At 34.2% G+C, this 15,836-nt stretch overlaps 7 protein-coding genes across 7 annotated transcripts; 4 read left to right on the top strand and 3 right to left on the bottom strand. All coding sequences in view use genetic code 12, as the record gives it.

Moving 5' to 3' along the window:
• Positions 1–1,044, bottom strand: RJT21DRAFT_14346 (uncharacterized protein). Its single transcript, XM_064883426.1, has one exon. It carries the CDS (start codon positions 705–707, stop codon positions 318–320), a length of 390 nt encoding a protein of 129 aa, XP_064741383.1. The 5' UTR covers positions 708–1,044; the 3' UTR covers positions 1–317.
• FUN12 (translation initiation factor eIF5B) lies at positions 808–4,068 on the bottom strand. The gene has a single exon (XM_064880804.1). The coding sequence runs from the start codon at positions 4,031–4,033 to the stop codon at positions 977–979; it is 3,057 nt and encodes a 1,018-aa protein (XP_064741382.1). The 5' UTR covers positions 4,034–4,068; the 3' UTR covers positions 808–976.
• A 133-nt stretch (positions 4,069–4,201) lies between these two features.
• Positions 4,202–5,555, top strand: DRG1 (GTP-binding protein). Its single transcript, XM_064880803.1, has one exon. It carries the CDS (start codon positions 4,248–4,250, stop codon positions 5,352–5,354), a length of 1,107 nt encoding a protein of 368 aa, XP_064741381.1. The 5' UTR covers positions 4,202–4,247; the 3' UTR covers positions 5,355–5,555.
• A 70-nt stretch (positions 5,556–5,625) lies between these two features.
• On the top strand, positions 5,626–9,463 carry RJT21DRAFT_14350 (uncharacterized protein). The gene has a single exon (XM_064883428.1). It carries the CDS (start codon positions 5,753–5,755, stop codon positions 9,026–9,028), a length of 3,276 nt encoding a protein of 1,091 aa, XP_064741380.1. The 5' UTR covers positions 5,626–5,752; the 3' UTR covers positions 9,029–9,463.
• On the top strand, positions 9,233–11,422 carry BUD6 (Bud6p; the record flags this gene model as incomplete). Its single annotated transcript, XM_064884660.1, has 1 exon — positions 9,233–11,422. The coding sequence occupies one exon, from the start codon at positions 9,233–9,235 to the stop codon at positions 11,420–11,422; it is 2,190 nt and encodes a 729-aa protein (XP_064741379.1).
• A 2,769-nt stretch (positions 11,423–14,191) lies between these two features.
• Positions 14,192–15,235, top strand: RJT21DRAFT_14301 (uncharacterized protein). The gene has a single exon (XM_064883423.1). It carries the CDS (start codon positions 14,219–14,221, stop codon positions 15,227–15,229), a length of 1,011 nt encoding a protein of 336 aa, XP_064741378.1. The 5' UTR covers positions 14,192–14,218; the 3' UTR covers positions 15,230–15,235.
• Positions 15,236–15,240: 5 nt separating this feature from the next.
• Positions 15,241–15,726, bottom strand: RJT21DRAFT_4594 (uncharacterized protein; the record flags this gene model as incomplete). The annotated part of the gene is made up of 1 exon (XM_064884659.1): positions 15,241–15,726. One exon carries the CDS (start codon positions 15,724–15,726, stop codon positions 15,241–15,243), a length of 486 nt encoding a protein of 161 aa, XP_064741377.1.
• Positions 15,727–15,836: the final 110 nt, after the last annotated feature.

Genomic DNA, 15,836 nt, shown 5'->3' with positions numbered 1-15,836 from the left:
TGATACTTTTATCTACACAAAGATTCTCAAATAGTTTTAACTAATTAATAATGATAATAATAATATATATAAAATTGTTTATATGTATATATATAGAAGATAGTAGAGAGGCCATGAACCGAACAATCAATAATCGATCGATCAGTTAGTGCCATACGATCATCTACTTATGAATAATAATTTACACTTAGGGAAAATGATACGATAAACTCAATACTCAATTAAAAATATTAATTAATTAATAGGTATTGGTATTTCGATGATGCTGTGAAATGAAAGGTAATGATATGAAACAATGCAACAATTCTGGAGCTCTTTTAACGTTCAGAAGAACTTGGACCAGCAATGTATTTTGGGAAACGGAATTTAGATTTGTCATTATAAATTTCTTGATCAAATTTAGCCTTAACTTCTTCACTCATACTGTCTCTAACTAATTCTTGTCTGGCCTTTTCACTATAATATCTACGAGCAATATTTCTATCTTCTTCAGCTAGTAACAAAGGTTCCAAATAAAATCTTGACCATTGTCTTTCTCTTGATAATTCTCGTTGTTCATCAGCCCCTTGATATAATCTATAGAATCCAAATGCCATTAATCCAGTAATCCCCCAAAAATATATTGTGGGTCTAAATCCTCGGGATGGAAGATTTCTTTTCCATTGCACAGGCTCGTATCCTCCGATGGGTGGTAAATCTTGAGCCATCTTATCTAATTATATATTGTTATAAAAATTGTTGTCAATTATCAACAGACTCAACTACAATTAGCTTTAGTTAGCGCTGATGATTTCTCACAACTTTATTGGTGAAAATTTGTTTTCTAGTTTTTTGGGCCTGACGCACGACCATAAAACCAAAAAGAATCTCGTGTCTTTACCAATAAAATTGCAAAATCGATTGCAAAAATTTGTACATACAATTTATATATAAAGGATAAAAGATAGCTATACATAAAAGAAGAAAAGATACTGAATCACTTGATATCAAACACAGGTTTTAATTTCTTAATCAAAACCCAATCATCTCTTGAGACAGTATCACGGAAGGCAGGATCTTTCAAAGTATCAATGGATCTACGAGAGATTAATGAATATAAATTATCAGTTTCATCAACATGTCTACCCCAAGTTGGTTGAGCAGATGAAGGATTATCTAATCTCATAGCAACACCGGCAGCAGTTTGACCCTTTTTAACAATGTCAGTTGATTTATGATTAACTTCTAATGAAGTAACTCTACCTAATACCATAATATTAGGTTGTTTAGTAGTTGGATCAGTACGAACTGCACAAATTGGTGTACCAACTCTTACAGCCCCTTCAACAACATCTACCCCAATAATCATTGGATTACGTTTGTTAATAATTTGAATGGTCTTTAAAACACATGGTAAAACAGCATATTCCATAAAGTTTTTACGTCTTTCTTCAAGTAATTTAGCTTGATAAGCAGTAAATGCATCGAATAAATGATAAATAATATCAGCATTAAATATCTTAATATTTTGTTCTTCAGCATATTGTTCAGCTTCTTTATCAATTTTAACATCAAAACATAACATTATAGCAAATTCAGGGGCCTTTTCTAACATAGTAGTAGCTTTCATAACATCTCTTTTAAATACTGGACCTAAACCAATAGACATAACAGGAATCTTCATATCCTTTAAGAAATCCAATAAAGCTTCTAAAGATCCTAAAGTAGAAGCTTGAACAACCACACCTTTACCAGATGTATCAACTGAATCTAATAATCCAGTTAAATCATCCATTACTTCTTCCATAATTTCTTCTTCATCATCATCTTCTCCTACCACAATTAATCTAGAACCTGCTACAGCTTTTTCTAAATCATTGGCAGCAATCTTAACCCCTAATGCTGCTTTAACTTCTTTATGATGTACATATTCTGATTTAATTCTTAATTCTCTTGATGGTGGTGGTGTTAATAACGCCCTTATATTGGTTGCTATTGGACCATTTAAACCACATAATACCACTCTATCACCCTCTTTCAAAACACCATTGGATAATACAACATCAATAGTATAACCAAACCCTTCAACAACTTTAACTTCTAAAATAGTAGCTTCAACCTTAGATAAGTACATTAATTGTTTAGACATTCTCTTTTGAGTTAATTCCAATAATAACCATAATAAATCTGGAACACCTTCACCAGTAACAGCAGAAGTTGGAACAATGGAAACATATTTAGACATATTCTTATTTTGGAAATATAATTCGGAATTTAACCCTTGTTCAGATAATGCTAATTTAATTTCATCATATCTATTTTGGAATTCAGCTTGAACAGCTTTAGATTGTTTAGAAAAGGAATCTCTAAAAGAATTATCAGGAGTAGCATCCCAACCATATAATCTATCGATTTTATTTAATGCAACAATGAATGGAGCCTTTCTATCTCTTAATAATCTTATAGATTCAAGAGTTTGTTGTTCTAAACCATGCATAATATCAATAACTAAAATGGCAATATTACATAAAGAAGAACCACGAGATCTTAAATTAGTAAAGGATTCATGCCCTGGAGTATCAATAATTAATAAACCTGGAACTTCAAAAGTTTGCTTTTCATATTGAGCCATAACTTTAGTCTTTTGTTTAATAGCATCAACTGGGAAATAAGTAGCCCCAATTTGTTGGGTAATACCACCAGCTTCACCACCTTGAACATTTGTTTGACGAATCTTATCAAGTAATTTAGTTTTACCAGTATCAACATGACCTAAGATACAACAAATTGGAGAACGTAAATCTTTATCAGATGCAGGTTTCTTTTCTAACTCAACCAATTTAGCGTTGGCGCTTTCAGCTTCTCTGGCTTTACGTTCAGCTTCAGCCTTAGCTTCAGCTTCAGCAGCAGCACGTTCGGCTTCTTCTTGAGCTTTACGTTCAGCTTCAGCGGCGGCAGCGGCGGCAGCAGCAGCAGCAGCAGCTTCATCTTCTTCATCATCATCTTCTTCAGCTACTTCCTTTTCAGCTGGTTCATCATCATTTAATGCAGTTTCCCAATCATCAGCAAGTGGCTCTTCATCAAGAGCCATCTTTTCCCAGTCATCAATTAAAGCTTCTTCTTCATCTTCATCTTGAGGTTTCTTTTCTTCGACAACAGGTGCTGGCTTTTGATTGAAAGTCTTTGGTTTAGTAGACTTCTTCTTAGTATAGACAACCTTCTTAGGTTTAGGGGCATCTTCTTGTTGTTGTTGTAAACCAGCCACAGTAACATTACCAGATTGTAATAATTGTTGACGACGACGTTCTTGAAGTTTCTTCTCTTCCTTTTGTTTCTTAGTAAGTAATTTTCCTTCTGCCTTTAATTGTTCTTTCTTTAATCTTTCCTTTTCTTTCTTAGCAGCTCTATCAGCTTCTCTCTTAGCTTCTTCTTCAGCAGCTAATTTTTCTTCTTCTAATCTCTTTTGTTCTTCTTCCTCTTCAAGACGACGTTGTTCTTCTTCCAATTGTTTCTTTAATTCTAATTGACGCTTTAAAGCAGCAAGACCAGCTGGAGCCTTCTTACCAGCCTTCTTAGGAGCAGCTTTAGGCTTAGGTTCATCTTCTGGTTCAGGAGTAGCAGATGCAGATACTGAAGCAGCAGCATTCTGTTTATTAGCCTCCTTAATCTGTTCTTTCTTACTAGCTTGTTGTTCCTTCTTCTTTTGAGCCAATTCCTTCTTCTTAGCCTTTTCTTCTTCTTTCTTTAATCTTTCCTTTTCCTTTTTGGACAATAATTTAGGAGCTTCTTCAGATTTGGATTTTTCATCTTCTTCCTTCTTGGCTGCCTTCTTTTGCTTGTTCTTTCTAATAGATCCTAAAAAGTCATCGAAATCATCAGCACTGGCTTCGGTTGGTCCATTGCTAGTTTGTTCTTCTCCATCACCATTGGTTTCAGCTTCACCTTCAGCTCCTGCTTCAGCAGTAGAACCAAATTCTTCTGCTTCTGGAGTATTAAGCTCATCATCAGCCCAGATGTCGTCTCCTTTACTTGCCTTTTTGGATTTCTTAGCCATCTTGTTTAGTACTGGTGGTTTGTATAATAGTTAGTACGTTACCCATAGTTAACAATTAGTGATGGAAATTTTTTTCAGTACGATCCGAAATTGGCAGGATCACACGACCGCTCCAAATTTTTCAGGCATCGAGATCACCTTAACTATGGTACTGGTAAAAGGGGAAAGACTTATAAATTAGTCACTGTATAGTTAGTAGAAAAAGTCACATATCATGACTACTGTGGAGAAGATCAAGGCCATCGAAGATGAGATGGCCAAGACTCAAAAAAATAAGGCCACCTCTTTCCATTTGGGGCAATTAAAGGCTAAATTAGCTAAATTAAGAAGAGAATTATTGACTGATGGAGCTGGAAGTGGAGGTGGTGGAGCTGGTGTAGGATTCGATGTAGCTAGAACTGGGGTAGCTACTATTGGGTTTGTAGGATTTCCTTCTGTAGGAAAATCTACTTTACTTTCTAAACTTACTGGTACTCATTCTGAAGCTGCAGCTTATGAATTCACAACTTTAACAACTGTACCAGGTACTATTAAATATAAGGGAGCTAAAATTCAAATGTTGGATTTACCAGGTATCATTGAAGGTGCTAAAGATGGTAAAGGTCGTGGTAGACAAGTCATTGCTGTAGCCAGATCAGTTAATTTATTATTCTTAGTATTAGATGTTAATAAACCTTTACAACATAAAAGAATTATAGAGCATGAATTAGAAGGTATGGGAATAAGAATTAATAAGGAACCTCCTAACATTGTCATCACTAAAAAGGAACGTGGAGGTATTAATATTACTACTACTAATCCATTAACTCATTTAGATAATGATGAAATCAGAGCCGTCATGTCAGAATATAGAATTAATTCTGCCAATATAGCCTTCAGATGTGATGCTACTGTTGATGATTTAATCGATGCTATTGAAGCTAAGGCCAGAAGATATATTCCTGCTATTTATGTATTGAATAAAATCGATTCATTCTCCATTGAAGAACTTGATTTATTATATAAAATTCCTGATGCTATACCTATTTCATCTGGTAATGGATGGAACTTAGATGATTTATTAGAATTAATGTGGGAAAAGCTTAAATTGGTTCGAGTATATACTAAACCTAAGGGGAAATTACCTGATTTTAATGAACCAGTGGTTTTAAGAAGTGATAGATGTACAGTAGAAGATTTCTGTAATTCTATCCATAAGTCATTGGTTGAAGATTTTAGAAATGCCTTAGTTTTTGGTACATCCGTCAAACATCAACCTCAAATTGTTGGTCTTGGTCATGAATTACAGGATGAGGATGTTATTACTATCTTAAAGAAGTAGGATACACAATACATACAATACGTATACATATAACCAGTAAATATTCAGTCTGTTCTTTTGTATATTTACTACACTACACTAGAAGAACTACCTATCTATCTATACTCACATAGTTAAATAAATAATACACTATCTAAGTAAGACAAGCCAGTAATAGTAATAGTAATAGTATTATTACCGTAATAAGTAAGATGTGCATCACGTGATCTCTTCGACTAAAAAAATTTCATAATTTCTACAGAAGAAAAAATCGACCAGGCCCGTAGATCAACCAAACCTTTAACCATCGTAAGGCCAGAACACGTTGGTCTAAAGACGATTAATTTATATTTCAGGAGAGACGAGTGTCACGGGACGTACTGTACCACAAGGGGAATCAAATACATTCAAACTGAAAAATGTCAGTATTACCACAAGATGTTCAGGGAGTGTTATCCCAACTATTAGAAAGTTTGAAGTCTGCCGACAATTCTATCAGATCAGCTGGTGAAGAGTCCTTAGAAAGTGAATGGACATCTAAAACTAATGTGGAAGCACTTTTAATTTTTTTAGCTGAACAAGCGAGCATGTCTCAATCCGAAGAAACACGAGCATTCGCTGCTGTATTATTTCGGAGAATAGCAATCAAATCTCCTAAGGAGTTAGCTAATGTTACTGATAGAACTATCGGAGTAATTAGTGATCCAGTTAAACAACAAATTCGTACTATACTTTTAAAGGGGTTTACTGATCATCAAACTAATCAAGTTAGACATAAACTTTCCGATGCTATATCAGAAGTAGCTAAAGATGATGTATCACCAAATGGTACATGGAATGAACTTATTCCTGCTTTACTTGAAGCTACTAGAAATCCAGATCCAAGTTTTCGAGAATCGGCTTTTAGGGTCTTTTCTTCTGCTCCTCAATTAATAGATAAATCCTATATTCATCAAGTTTTACCAATCTTTAATAGTGGATTTAATGATGAAAATGATGAAGTAAGAATATCTGCATGTACAGCATTCGTAGCATTTTTCAGAGAATTACCAAAAAATAGTTGGCAATCATTGTCTCCATTATTACCAGATTTATTGAATTCTTTACCTAGATTCTTACAAAATGGTCAAGATCAAGCTTTAGCTTCTGTATTAGAATCATTAATTGATTTAGTAGAATTAGCTCCTAAAATGTTTAAAACTATGTTCCCTACAATTATTGAATTTTGTGCTGGTGTATGTAAGAATAAAGATTTAGAATCAAATACTAGAATGTCTTCCCTTGAATTACTTACAACTTTTGCTGAAGTATCTCCAAATATGTGTAAAAGAACTGATAATTATACAAGTGTTATGGTAGTTATAACATTATCTATGTTAACTGAAGTATGTATCGATGATGATGATGCTGCTGAGTGGAATAATAGTGATGATACTGGTGATGATGATGATGAACCAGAACATGAAGCTGCTCGTCAAGCCTTAGATAGAGTTGCTTTGAAATTAAACGGTCAAGCTCTTGCTGGTCCACTTTTCCAATACTTACCAGCCATGATTCAATCAGAAGATTGGAGAGAACGTCAAGCTGCTCTTATGGCTTTATCTTCAGTAGCTGAAGGTTGTGTTGATGTATTAATTGAAGAAATCCCTAAAATCTTAGATTTAATCTTAACTACTTTAGATGATGTTCATCCAAGAGTTCAATATGCCTGTTGTAATGCATTAGGACAGATGTCAACTGATTTCTCTACAAAAATCCAAAACACCGCCGGTGATAGAATATTGCCTGCTTTGATTTCCAAATTAACTAATAAATCAGTTCCAAGAGTTCAAGCTCATGCCGCTGCTGCTTTAGTTAACTTCTCAGAAGCAGCTTCAAAGGAAGTATTAGAACCATATTTGGATGATTTATTAACTAATTTACTTGGTTTATTACAATCTCCAAAGAGATATGTTCAAGAACAAGTATTGACTACTATATCTATCATTGCTGATGCTGCTGAAAAGAAATTTATTAAGTATTACGATACTTTAATGCCATTATTGACTGAGGTTTTAACTGCCGATATGGGTGATGAAAACAGATTATTAAAAGCTAAATGTATTGAATGTTCTACATTAATTGCCTTAGCTGTTGGAAAGGAAAAGTTTGCTCCTCATTGTCAACATATAATTCAATTATTTGGTCATATTCAAGAAACTGCTACTCAAGAAGATGATCCAGTTAAACAATATTTGGAACAAGCTTGGAGTAGAATATGTCGTATAATTGGTAAAGATTTCTTACCTTATTTACCAGCCGTTTTACCACCATTGTTATCAGCTGCTAAAGCTACTCAAGATATTTCCTTATTAGAAGAAGATCAAGCTGAAGAATTTAATTCTAATGAAGAATGGGATGTTATTAATTTATCTGGTAAATTAATTGCTGTTCATACTGCTGCCTTGGATGAAAAAGTTTCTGCTATGGATTTACTCAGAACTTATGCTGTTCAATTAAAGGGAGATTTCTTTCCATGGGTTAAAGAAATTATTCAAGATATTGGAATTCCTGCTTTAGATTTCTACTTACACGATGGAGTTAGAGGATCTGCTGCTTTAACATTAGCATCTTTATTAAGATGTTCAGTTTATGCTTCAGGAAATTCATCCAATGAAACTCTTGGCTTTTGGAGTCAAATATCTAATAAATTGGTTGATGTATTACATAATGAACCAGTTCCTGAATTATTAGTAGCATATTATACCGCCTTGGTTGAATGTGTTAATGTAATTGGTCCAAATTCTTTATCTCAAGTTCAATTAGAATCACTTGCAACTTCAATCAATACTAATTTAGTCGAAATTTTTGAAAGAATTAAGGCTCGTGATGTTGATGACGATGAATTCACTGAAGATGTAGAAGAAGATGAAGAAGAGTATACTGATGAAGAATTATTAGATGAAATTAATAAGGCCATTTCAGCTATATTTAAGAATGCCAAAGCTAATTTCTTACCTGCCTTCCAAATCTTGGCTCCAACTATTTCTACCTTTATTAAAGATGAAAATAGTATAATAAAATTATGTGGATTATGTGTTATTTGTGATACCATAGAACATTGTGGACCTGAATCAATACTTTACAAGGAAATGTTTGTTAATATTGTTGGAGAATCATTAACTTCATCTCATGCAGGTATTCGACAAGTTGCCTCATATGCTGTTGGAGTTGCTGCACAATTTGGTGGTGAAGCCTATGCTGATTTCTGTCTACCATGTCTTGAAACTTTATTCAAGATGGCCTCAGTTCCTGATGCTAAGGCAGAAGAGAATGTTTATGCTACTGAAAATAGTATTACTGCTATTGCTAAAGTTTGTCATAGATTTGCATCATCTATTCCCGATGTCAACGCCATTATTGAACAATGGATAAGTTTCCTTCCTATTGTTCAAGATGATACAGCCGCCCCCTTTGCATACACATTTTTAAGTGAACTTATTCAATCCAATCATCCTGCCGTTACTAGTCAAGTTCCTAAAGTTGTTGATTCAGTTATTCAAGCTTTAAACCATGCCTCCATTAAGGGTCAAACAGCCGACCGAGTAGTCGGTTCTACCAGACAACTCTTAGGCTCAATCCCTCCTGCTGAAGCCATGGCAATTCTACAAAAGAACCCCTCCGACATAGAAACAGTAAAGAAATGGTTCTCATAAGAGCCTAACAACTATTGTAATATCCTTATGTATGTCCCCCTTAATAAAAATCTTATAGTAAATCAGAAATCTTTTTTCGCGCGCATAGATCAACAGAGAGAAAAAAAAAAAATAATGGTAAACACTAAAACAAATGAATTATCACAACCTGATTTGAAGATCTACTCTACCCCCAATAGATCAAGCTGTAGTACACCACCCACCATGTCTATGTCTAGTCACTCCTCCGGTTCGGGTTCATCACAGTCGGGACGGAAAAGGTACTCCATGAATACTATTGAGTCCAGTGTCACGAGATTATTGGTATCCACTAAACATCTCTTGGAGAGTTTAACTCAATGGGCTCGACAAGAGGCTGATGATAAATTTGTATCTGATGCTTATGTTAAATTGGGTAATGATTTCCGTGCTGCTACTAGAGTTCTTAGTAGTAATGGAGTAGATGTTTCTGATATTGGTGATGTTCCACAGGCTCTCAGAATCATTCTAGAAGCTGCCCTTAGTGAACCTCCTAGTCAAGACAATCTTGATCGATTTCTCCCCAACATTCGAAATATCATAGTAGCACTTTTGCAGAATTTGAAAACCAAACAAACACAAGCAAAGGCTCTTAGTCAGGAATCTCTGAGTCGTAGGGAGTCCAGGTCACTTCCTCAAGAGAAAGGGAGTCGAGAAACTTTACCACCTCCAGCGGTTCCAACGCCTCAGGCTCATACTACTACTCATTCTACCACGCAAACTGCTGCTCCAATTCCAATTCCAATTTCCACTCCAACCATAACTACAACTCCACCTGCAGCACCTTCACCTTCTACTAAAACTCATACGCCATCTCCGGTTAAAGAACCAAATCCTAGCAATGCGTTATCTCAGCTCCAGAACGGGAACGCCATGCAACGGCGTGCATCGAAGCGATTCAGCGCATACCAATACGCTAAACTTACCAATGTAACTCCATCATTACCCCGAATAGTATCTTCTGATAGATCTATATTAGAAAAGGAAGCAGAGAAATCTTTCGATTCCAAAGATTTGGCTGAAACATCTACTAATAGCAGAAGAATCAGTAATATTGGTACAAGTCTGCCTATAAACGATCCAACATCAGCAAACATATTCCTCAGAATAAATGCAAAAACTAAGAAAGTCAATGTTAAATTACCTGTTTCATTTGCATCTTTGAGACTATTATTTGTAGAGAAATTTGCATATTCTCCAGGTAGTTCATCATTTCCTGATATATACATTCAGGATCCAAAAGCTGGAATATCATATGAGTTAGAAGACCATATGTTAGATGAAGTCATAGATGGTAGTGTGTTATCTTTGAACGAACCAGATCCTCAAGTTGCTGTAATTAGAAATATGGAAGAAAGAATCCAAGACTTATCAATTAAATTGGAAGCCATTGGCCCCAGCATTTCACGAACTATTAAGGAAGCAATTAGTCTGATTGAAATACCTCCTCCTGCTATAATTCCATCACCTGAAGCTAATGATAAGAATGTAAATAATAGAAACCATGATTCGATAGATGTTAAAGATCTTCTACTGATAAAGAATGAATTAAAAGCCATTAAACAATTACAAAGTAAATCTGGAAGAAATATTAAAGATACTGTAACTGAGATTACTAAAGAAATCAGTAATTTCCAAGAGGCTGGTCTTGAAATTTCTAAATCATCAAACAGATCTTATATGGAATCCTGTCATTTGAAATTATCTGAAGAATCAGATGTATTACTTACAAAAGTAGATGATTTACAAGATCTTATGGAAGCATTAAGGAAAGACGTAGCTCAAAGAGGTGTAAGAGTTAGTGAAAAACAATTGAAGAATACTTTCAAAGAAATTGATGAAGCAAAGGAAGATTTACATAAGATGAGTACTTACATCACTAAGGAAAGAAGTGTATGGAAGAAAATATGGGAATCTGAATTGGATAAAGTTTGTGAAGAACAACAATTTTTCAATCTTCAAGATGATTTAACCAAAGACTTGGAAGAAGATCTTAAGAAGATTGAAGAAACATTTGATTTAATTGAGCAATGCTCTCTTGAACAGACTAAGCAAACAGCATATAAGCGAAATAAGGTAGTAGCTCAATTATATATACCAGAGCCAGGTGAAAGCATCCATAGTCTAAAAGAAGCAGTTCTAAGTGAAGTACAAGCCTTAAAACCCGATCATGAAAGTAGAGTAGAAGCTATTGAAAAAGCAGAACGATTAAGGGAAAAGGAAAGAGAATTAATGAAACTTTCAAAATTCCAAGAAGAATTAGGAGACTTTGTTGATGATAAGAAGTTCAAAAATTCAGGAGGAATTGAAGAACTTGAGAGAATTCGTCAATTAAAAGATGACGAAAATCTTAAGAATTCCTTTGGAGTAATTTAGACCTAAGTAATATTAGAACTGTATAAGTATATTTAATTATATAACCACCGTATAATATCTCTAAACCGTTCAAATTTTGATAGAACTTTGATCATACAAGTCTTTGTTTCTATCATTATGTCGTGATTATATAAACTGCATGAATTTACTGTTTCAAATCGTGACAAAGTTGTATTAAATAATGAAATTAAGAAATTCTTAAACTCATTGACATCGAACTGATCATGATCAGCAATTCTTTGAAAATGGATCGTGAAAGATGTTAGTATACTTTCCAATAAATTATACATGTTATTTATAGCCCGTGATATATTGTCAGTATCTACATTTATCAAATAATCAACCAATCTTGCACTATAGCTCCAGACTAGGTACTTATAAGATGCTTTAAAAGATCTTTTAGTTTCTAAGGATGGACAGATATCACCAGGGAAATCTCTCGTTATTTCCAATGTACAAGTATCAATATCCATACCAACGAACTTTAACGTTGGACGTCTTAATTGAAATCCAACTATTTCTGTTTTGTCAATATTCACAAATGCACTATATTCATGTAATGACTGTCCATTAACTATTCTAGTAACTTTCCTACAACTCGTGATATCAGTTGTAATTAGTAAGAAGTCATCCACTAATCTTAAGAGGATACTGTTATTTTCTAATTCTAAGAATCCAAATTGTTCATCAACAAGCTCATTGTAGACAATATCACAGAAGATTGACAGTAGAGGAAAACCCTGAAATACTCCCGTTTTCCTTCTATACTGTTTATCTCCTTCCAACATTAGAGTTTCATATACTTGAGTTTTGCAAAGGTTAATGATTTCTTCCTTTGAAAAATCATACATTTTAGCTTTATCGATTAACACCTTCGATTTTGAAATGTTTAGACTTTCCTTAACTTTACCAAATTCAAACTCTTCAAGTTGTGAATCATCTTTCACACTAACAATCGATTTCTTCATTTTAAAATTGTTAAGTGCCATTGAATAATAGCTTCTGACAAAGTATCTCTTATCTAGAGGCTCATTTTCAAATAACTTTTCTAATTGACCTATTATCTTTTCATGTTTCAAGTTATCATAACAATTCTTCATGTCAAACTTGACAAAGAAAAGATCAGGCAACTTATCGCCATATTGTTGAACTAATCTAAGCTTGAATTCCTTAATTCGTCTTGCAATATCGCCAACTGAATAACATCTCGGAGTACCAGTCAATTGATCTCTTTCTTTAATTTTCGAAATCAATATTTGACGTACGGGACTAATAACTTCATTTACATACCCTAAATATTCAAATTTCTCTTTATCTTTATTATGAGATTTATTAAATAGCCTCATATACTGCAAGTGTGACGGTACACAGATGACACGAAAGACATTTCCCTTTGGAATTAATCTAAGATACCCGAAATTGAATCGAGTAAATATTGCCTTAGTGCGGTAAACATCATCTTCTTCAACAGGTAGTAAGAAGTTCAGGACATAATTTTCAAAAAAATCTGAAGTTAATGTCTTCCATATAGATCGAGGTACATAATATAGTTTCACTTCAGTAGCGCCTGCCGGTATACACAGATGCCAATATAGATGTAAAAGCCTTCGCAAAAATGAATTGAAGAACCATTCCATAAATTTAAGAAACATATCACGTCGTGATTCGAAATCTTGTTTAGAGGTTACATTAGCTCCTTTTCCGAGCCATCCTATATCTGTAATTTTGATATCATTAATCTGATCAATTGGCAATGATTTAGTGACTGGGGATGAAATAACAAATTCTACAATTCTCTTTGTTACTTGTGATCTATTATACTTTGATCCCCAAATATCTAGTGGGAAGATCCGTCGTACTACAGTAAGCACTATTCTTATGACTAGATGATACGAAGACGAACAATCAAGAACATTGCCACTTGACTTCTCTGACTTTGATATACCAGAAATTGTTTCAAACATTCTAGAATAATTGAGCTTTTTATCTAGAGTTATCACTTTAGCAAATATCGCATTAATTTGTCTGAATCTTTTGGGTAAATAATTACGATTAGCTACCTCTTGAGGGAATATCTGATTTAATAAATTCTTAGAATCTCCAACATTAAGGAACATGGTATTAATAGTAGTTCCATTACGTGACTTATTTATAATCTTAGCTTTTGAGATCCAGGGTCTTTCCTGATACTTGCCTTTAGTCAAAGTACCAAAAACTTGAACACAATGACCACTGTCTAACTTAACTATGGCCTTGTTAGATATTACCATTTCAAAAAAGGCCCTATTGCCAATCAATAAATATAGTGTTCTCCAATTTTCACTTCTTAGCACATTTACATGGAGATTTCCCGTCGGACTTACCAAAAGTGAGTTCCACCTAAAATCAAAAGAGGGGTTCAAAAACCCCATGATCAAGACATTAGGAATCTTCTCCTGTATCAAATATTCCAATAAGCGATCGACATAATTAGTATAAGAACAATGTTCTAACAAATATGGTGGTATAGACTTACGCGCCCCAAAAGTCTGGGGTATTATAGTGGTAGACTTCAAGAATTGAACAAACAGATTCGAAACATTTTTAGTGTATAAGCAATCTTGAAACCCATTGATTTCCTTCTCTAGATATATCCATAAATTGGTCATTGGCCTGATAAAGCGCTGTTGCAACCTTTTGGATGGCTAAAACATAATTTGTTAGCTCTCTAGAAATGATCGCAAAATCTGAAAAATATCAAATTGAAAAAAAAAAAAAAAAAAAAAGATAATCTACTATGTGTAGTAGTAGTAAGGAATGGCAAGAAGAGGTAGAACACCTGTCGTATCGGACTATGTTGATATAGAAAACGGTATCATACATGGCGTACTCAAGCAAGTGCGGGCTCAAGATCTGGACTCGTTTAGGAGTAAGACTGCTTCTTTAGTAGAAGTATGGTGCTGTGAGATCATCCCAACTCAAGCTCAACTCTTGGCTAATGTCATACGAGATCATATAAATAGTAATGATGAGGTAAGCTTGATCCATCTAAAGCGATTTCTTAAAGAGGAAAGATCAGATGTCACGGTTTTAAAAGCTGTTTTGTGTTCCACCACGTTTTTAGAGACAGAGGAAGCTGTTATGACATTTATTGCAGCACATACCAATATTGATATAAAATGTCTATATACTATAGAGGTGCCAAAATATCCCGCAAGAACAAAGGAAATCTCAGACTTATGGTCGGATACATATTGGCCGATGTCTTGGAAAGGAAATCCAAATCATCAATTCTTAAATTCCGTCACATTCAATATGGATTTTGAAAAAAGCATAGTCAATAAGTTAATTGAAAAATATAAACAGTCACTAACATATCCATGCCTGGTGACAATAATAGCAAAAGAAACCGAAAATAATGAAGGCGAAATTCTTGCAATCACTCGAAGCACAGACTGCACTAATCCGTATAATCATAGTGTTATGCAAGCTATTGACTTCATATCTGAATCAGAGAAACAACGAAGAAAATTGGCCACTGGTAAACACAAGGAACCATCCAACTATTTATGTCACAATTTATGGTTTTATGTAACCCACGAACCATGTGTGATGTGCTGTATGGCCTTGGTACATTCAAGAATTGGACGAATAATATATCTCAAAGAATCTCCTCAGTCAGGAGGTCTAGAATCCAATTATCAGTTAGGTGATAGGGATGGACTTAATTGGAAATTTGATATATGGAAATGGATAGATCAGAAAGACATAGATACACTCGACTCTTTGGGCAAGAATCTACAAGTCGAACACAATGTCAATTACTAATACAGAACTCTTTAACTTCGTAAATGTAACGCTAATTCTAGCTTCGTAGAACTATCTAGAGAATCACTCACTAGATCATCTATAGAATCCAAATTGTGGGGATACCTCAGATCATTCAATTGATCTATTAGAAGTCTTATATCCTTTAAGACAGATGCGATCTGAGCATCATAGTTTTCATTATCCAAATGAGCGTTGCCTAGTAATTTTTCCAACAGTTTATTAAGATCTGCCAACGAACTCTTACTTACTAATGTACTATTATCTTCTCTGTTTATAACATGTTCAATGGGAACATCAAAAGTATTCTGTATATTACTCTCTATAGGATCAATAGATATATCTTGTCTCTGATTTTTCAATTCACTATAGAAAGATTTCACTAATTCGTCATCAATACCAGCGGGAAATAGCCTTTTGAAATAGTTATAGGGTATTATAGTTTCTAAATAAGACCGCTTGATAAGGTAGTCCGAAAGGATAGTCTTAGCCTCCATTTAAGTCACGTGTTAGACAAAGTACAAACTATTTATCTAAATCTATACTAGCTTTCAATGTTTATATTAGACCGCGACTTCAGGAAGGGTCGTGTGGTGATACCAGGAAA

The sequence above is a fragment of the Scheffersomyces amazonensis genome, assembly GCF_036850825.1.
Source record: "Scheffersomyces amazonensis strain UFMG-HMD-26.3 chromosome Unknown RJT21scaffold_1, whole genome shotgun sequence".
In the NCBI taxonomy this organism is placed as follows: Eukaryota; Fungi; Ascomycota; class Pichiomycetes; order Serinales; family Debaryomycetaceae; genus Scheffersomyces; species Scheffersomyces amazonensis.
The sequence above is the reverse complement of the archived record's forward strand: the minus strand, read 5'-3'. Positions and strand labels throughout refer to the sequence as shown.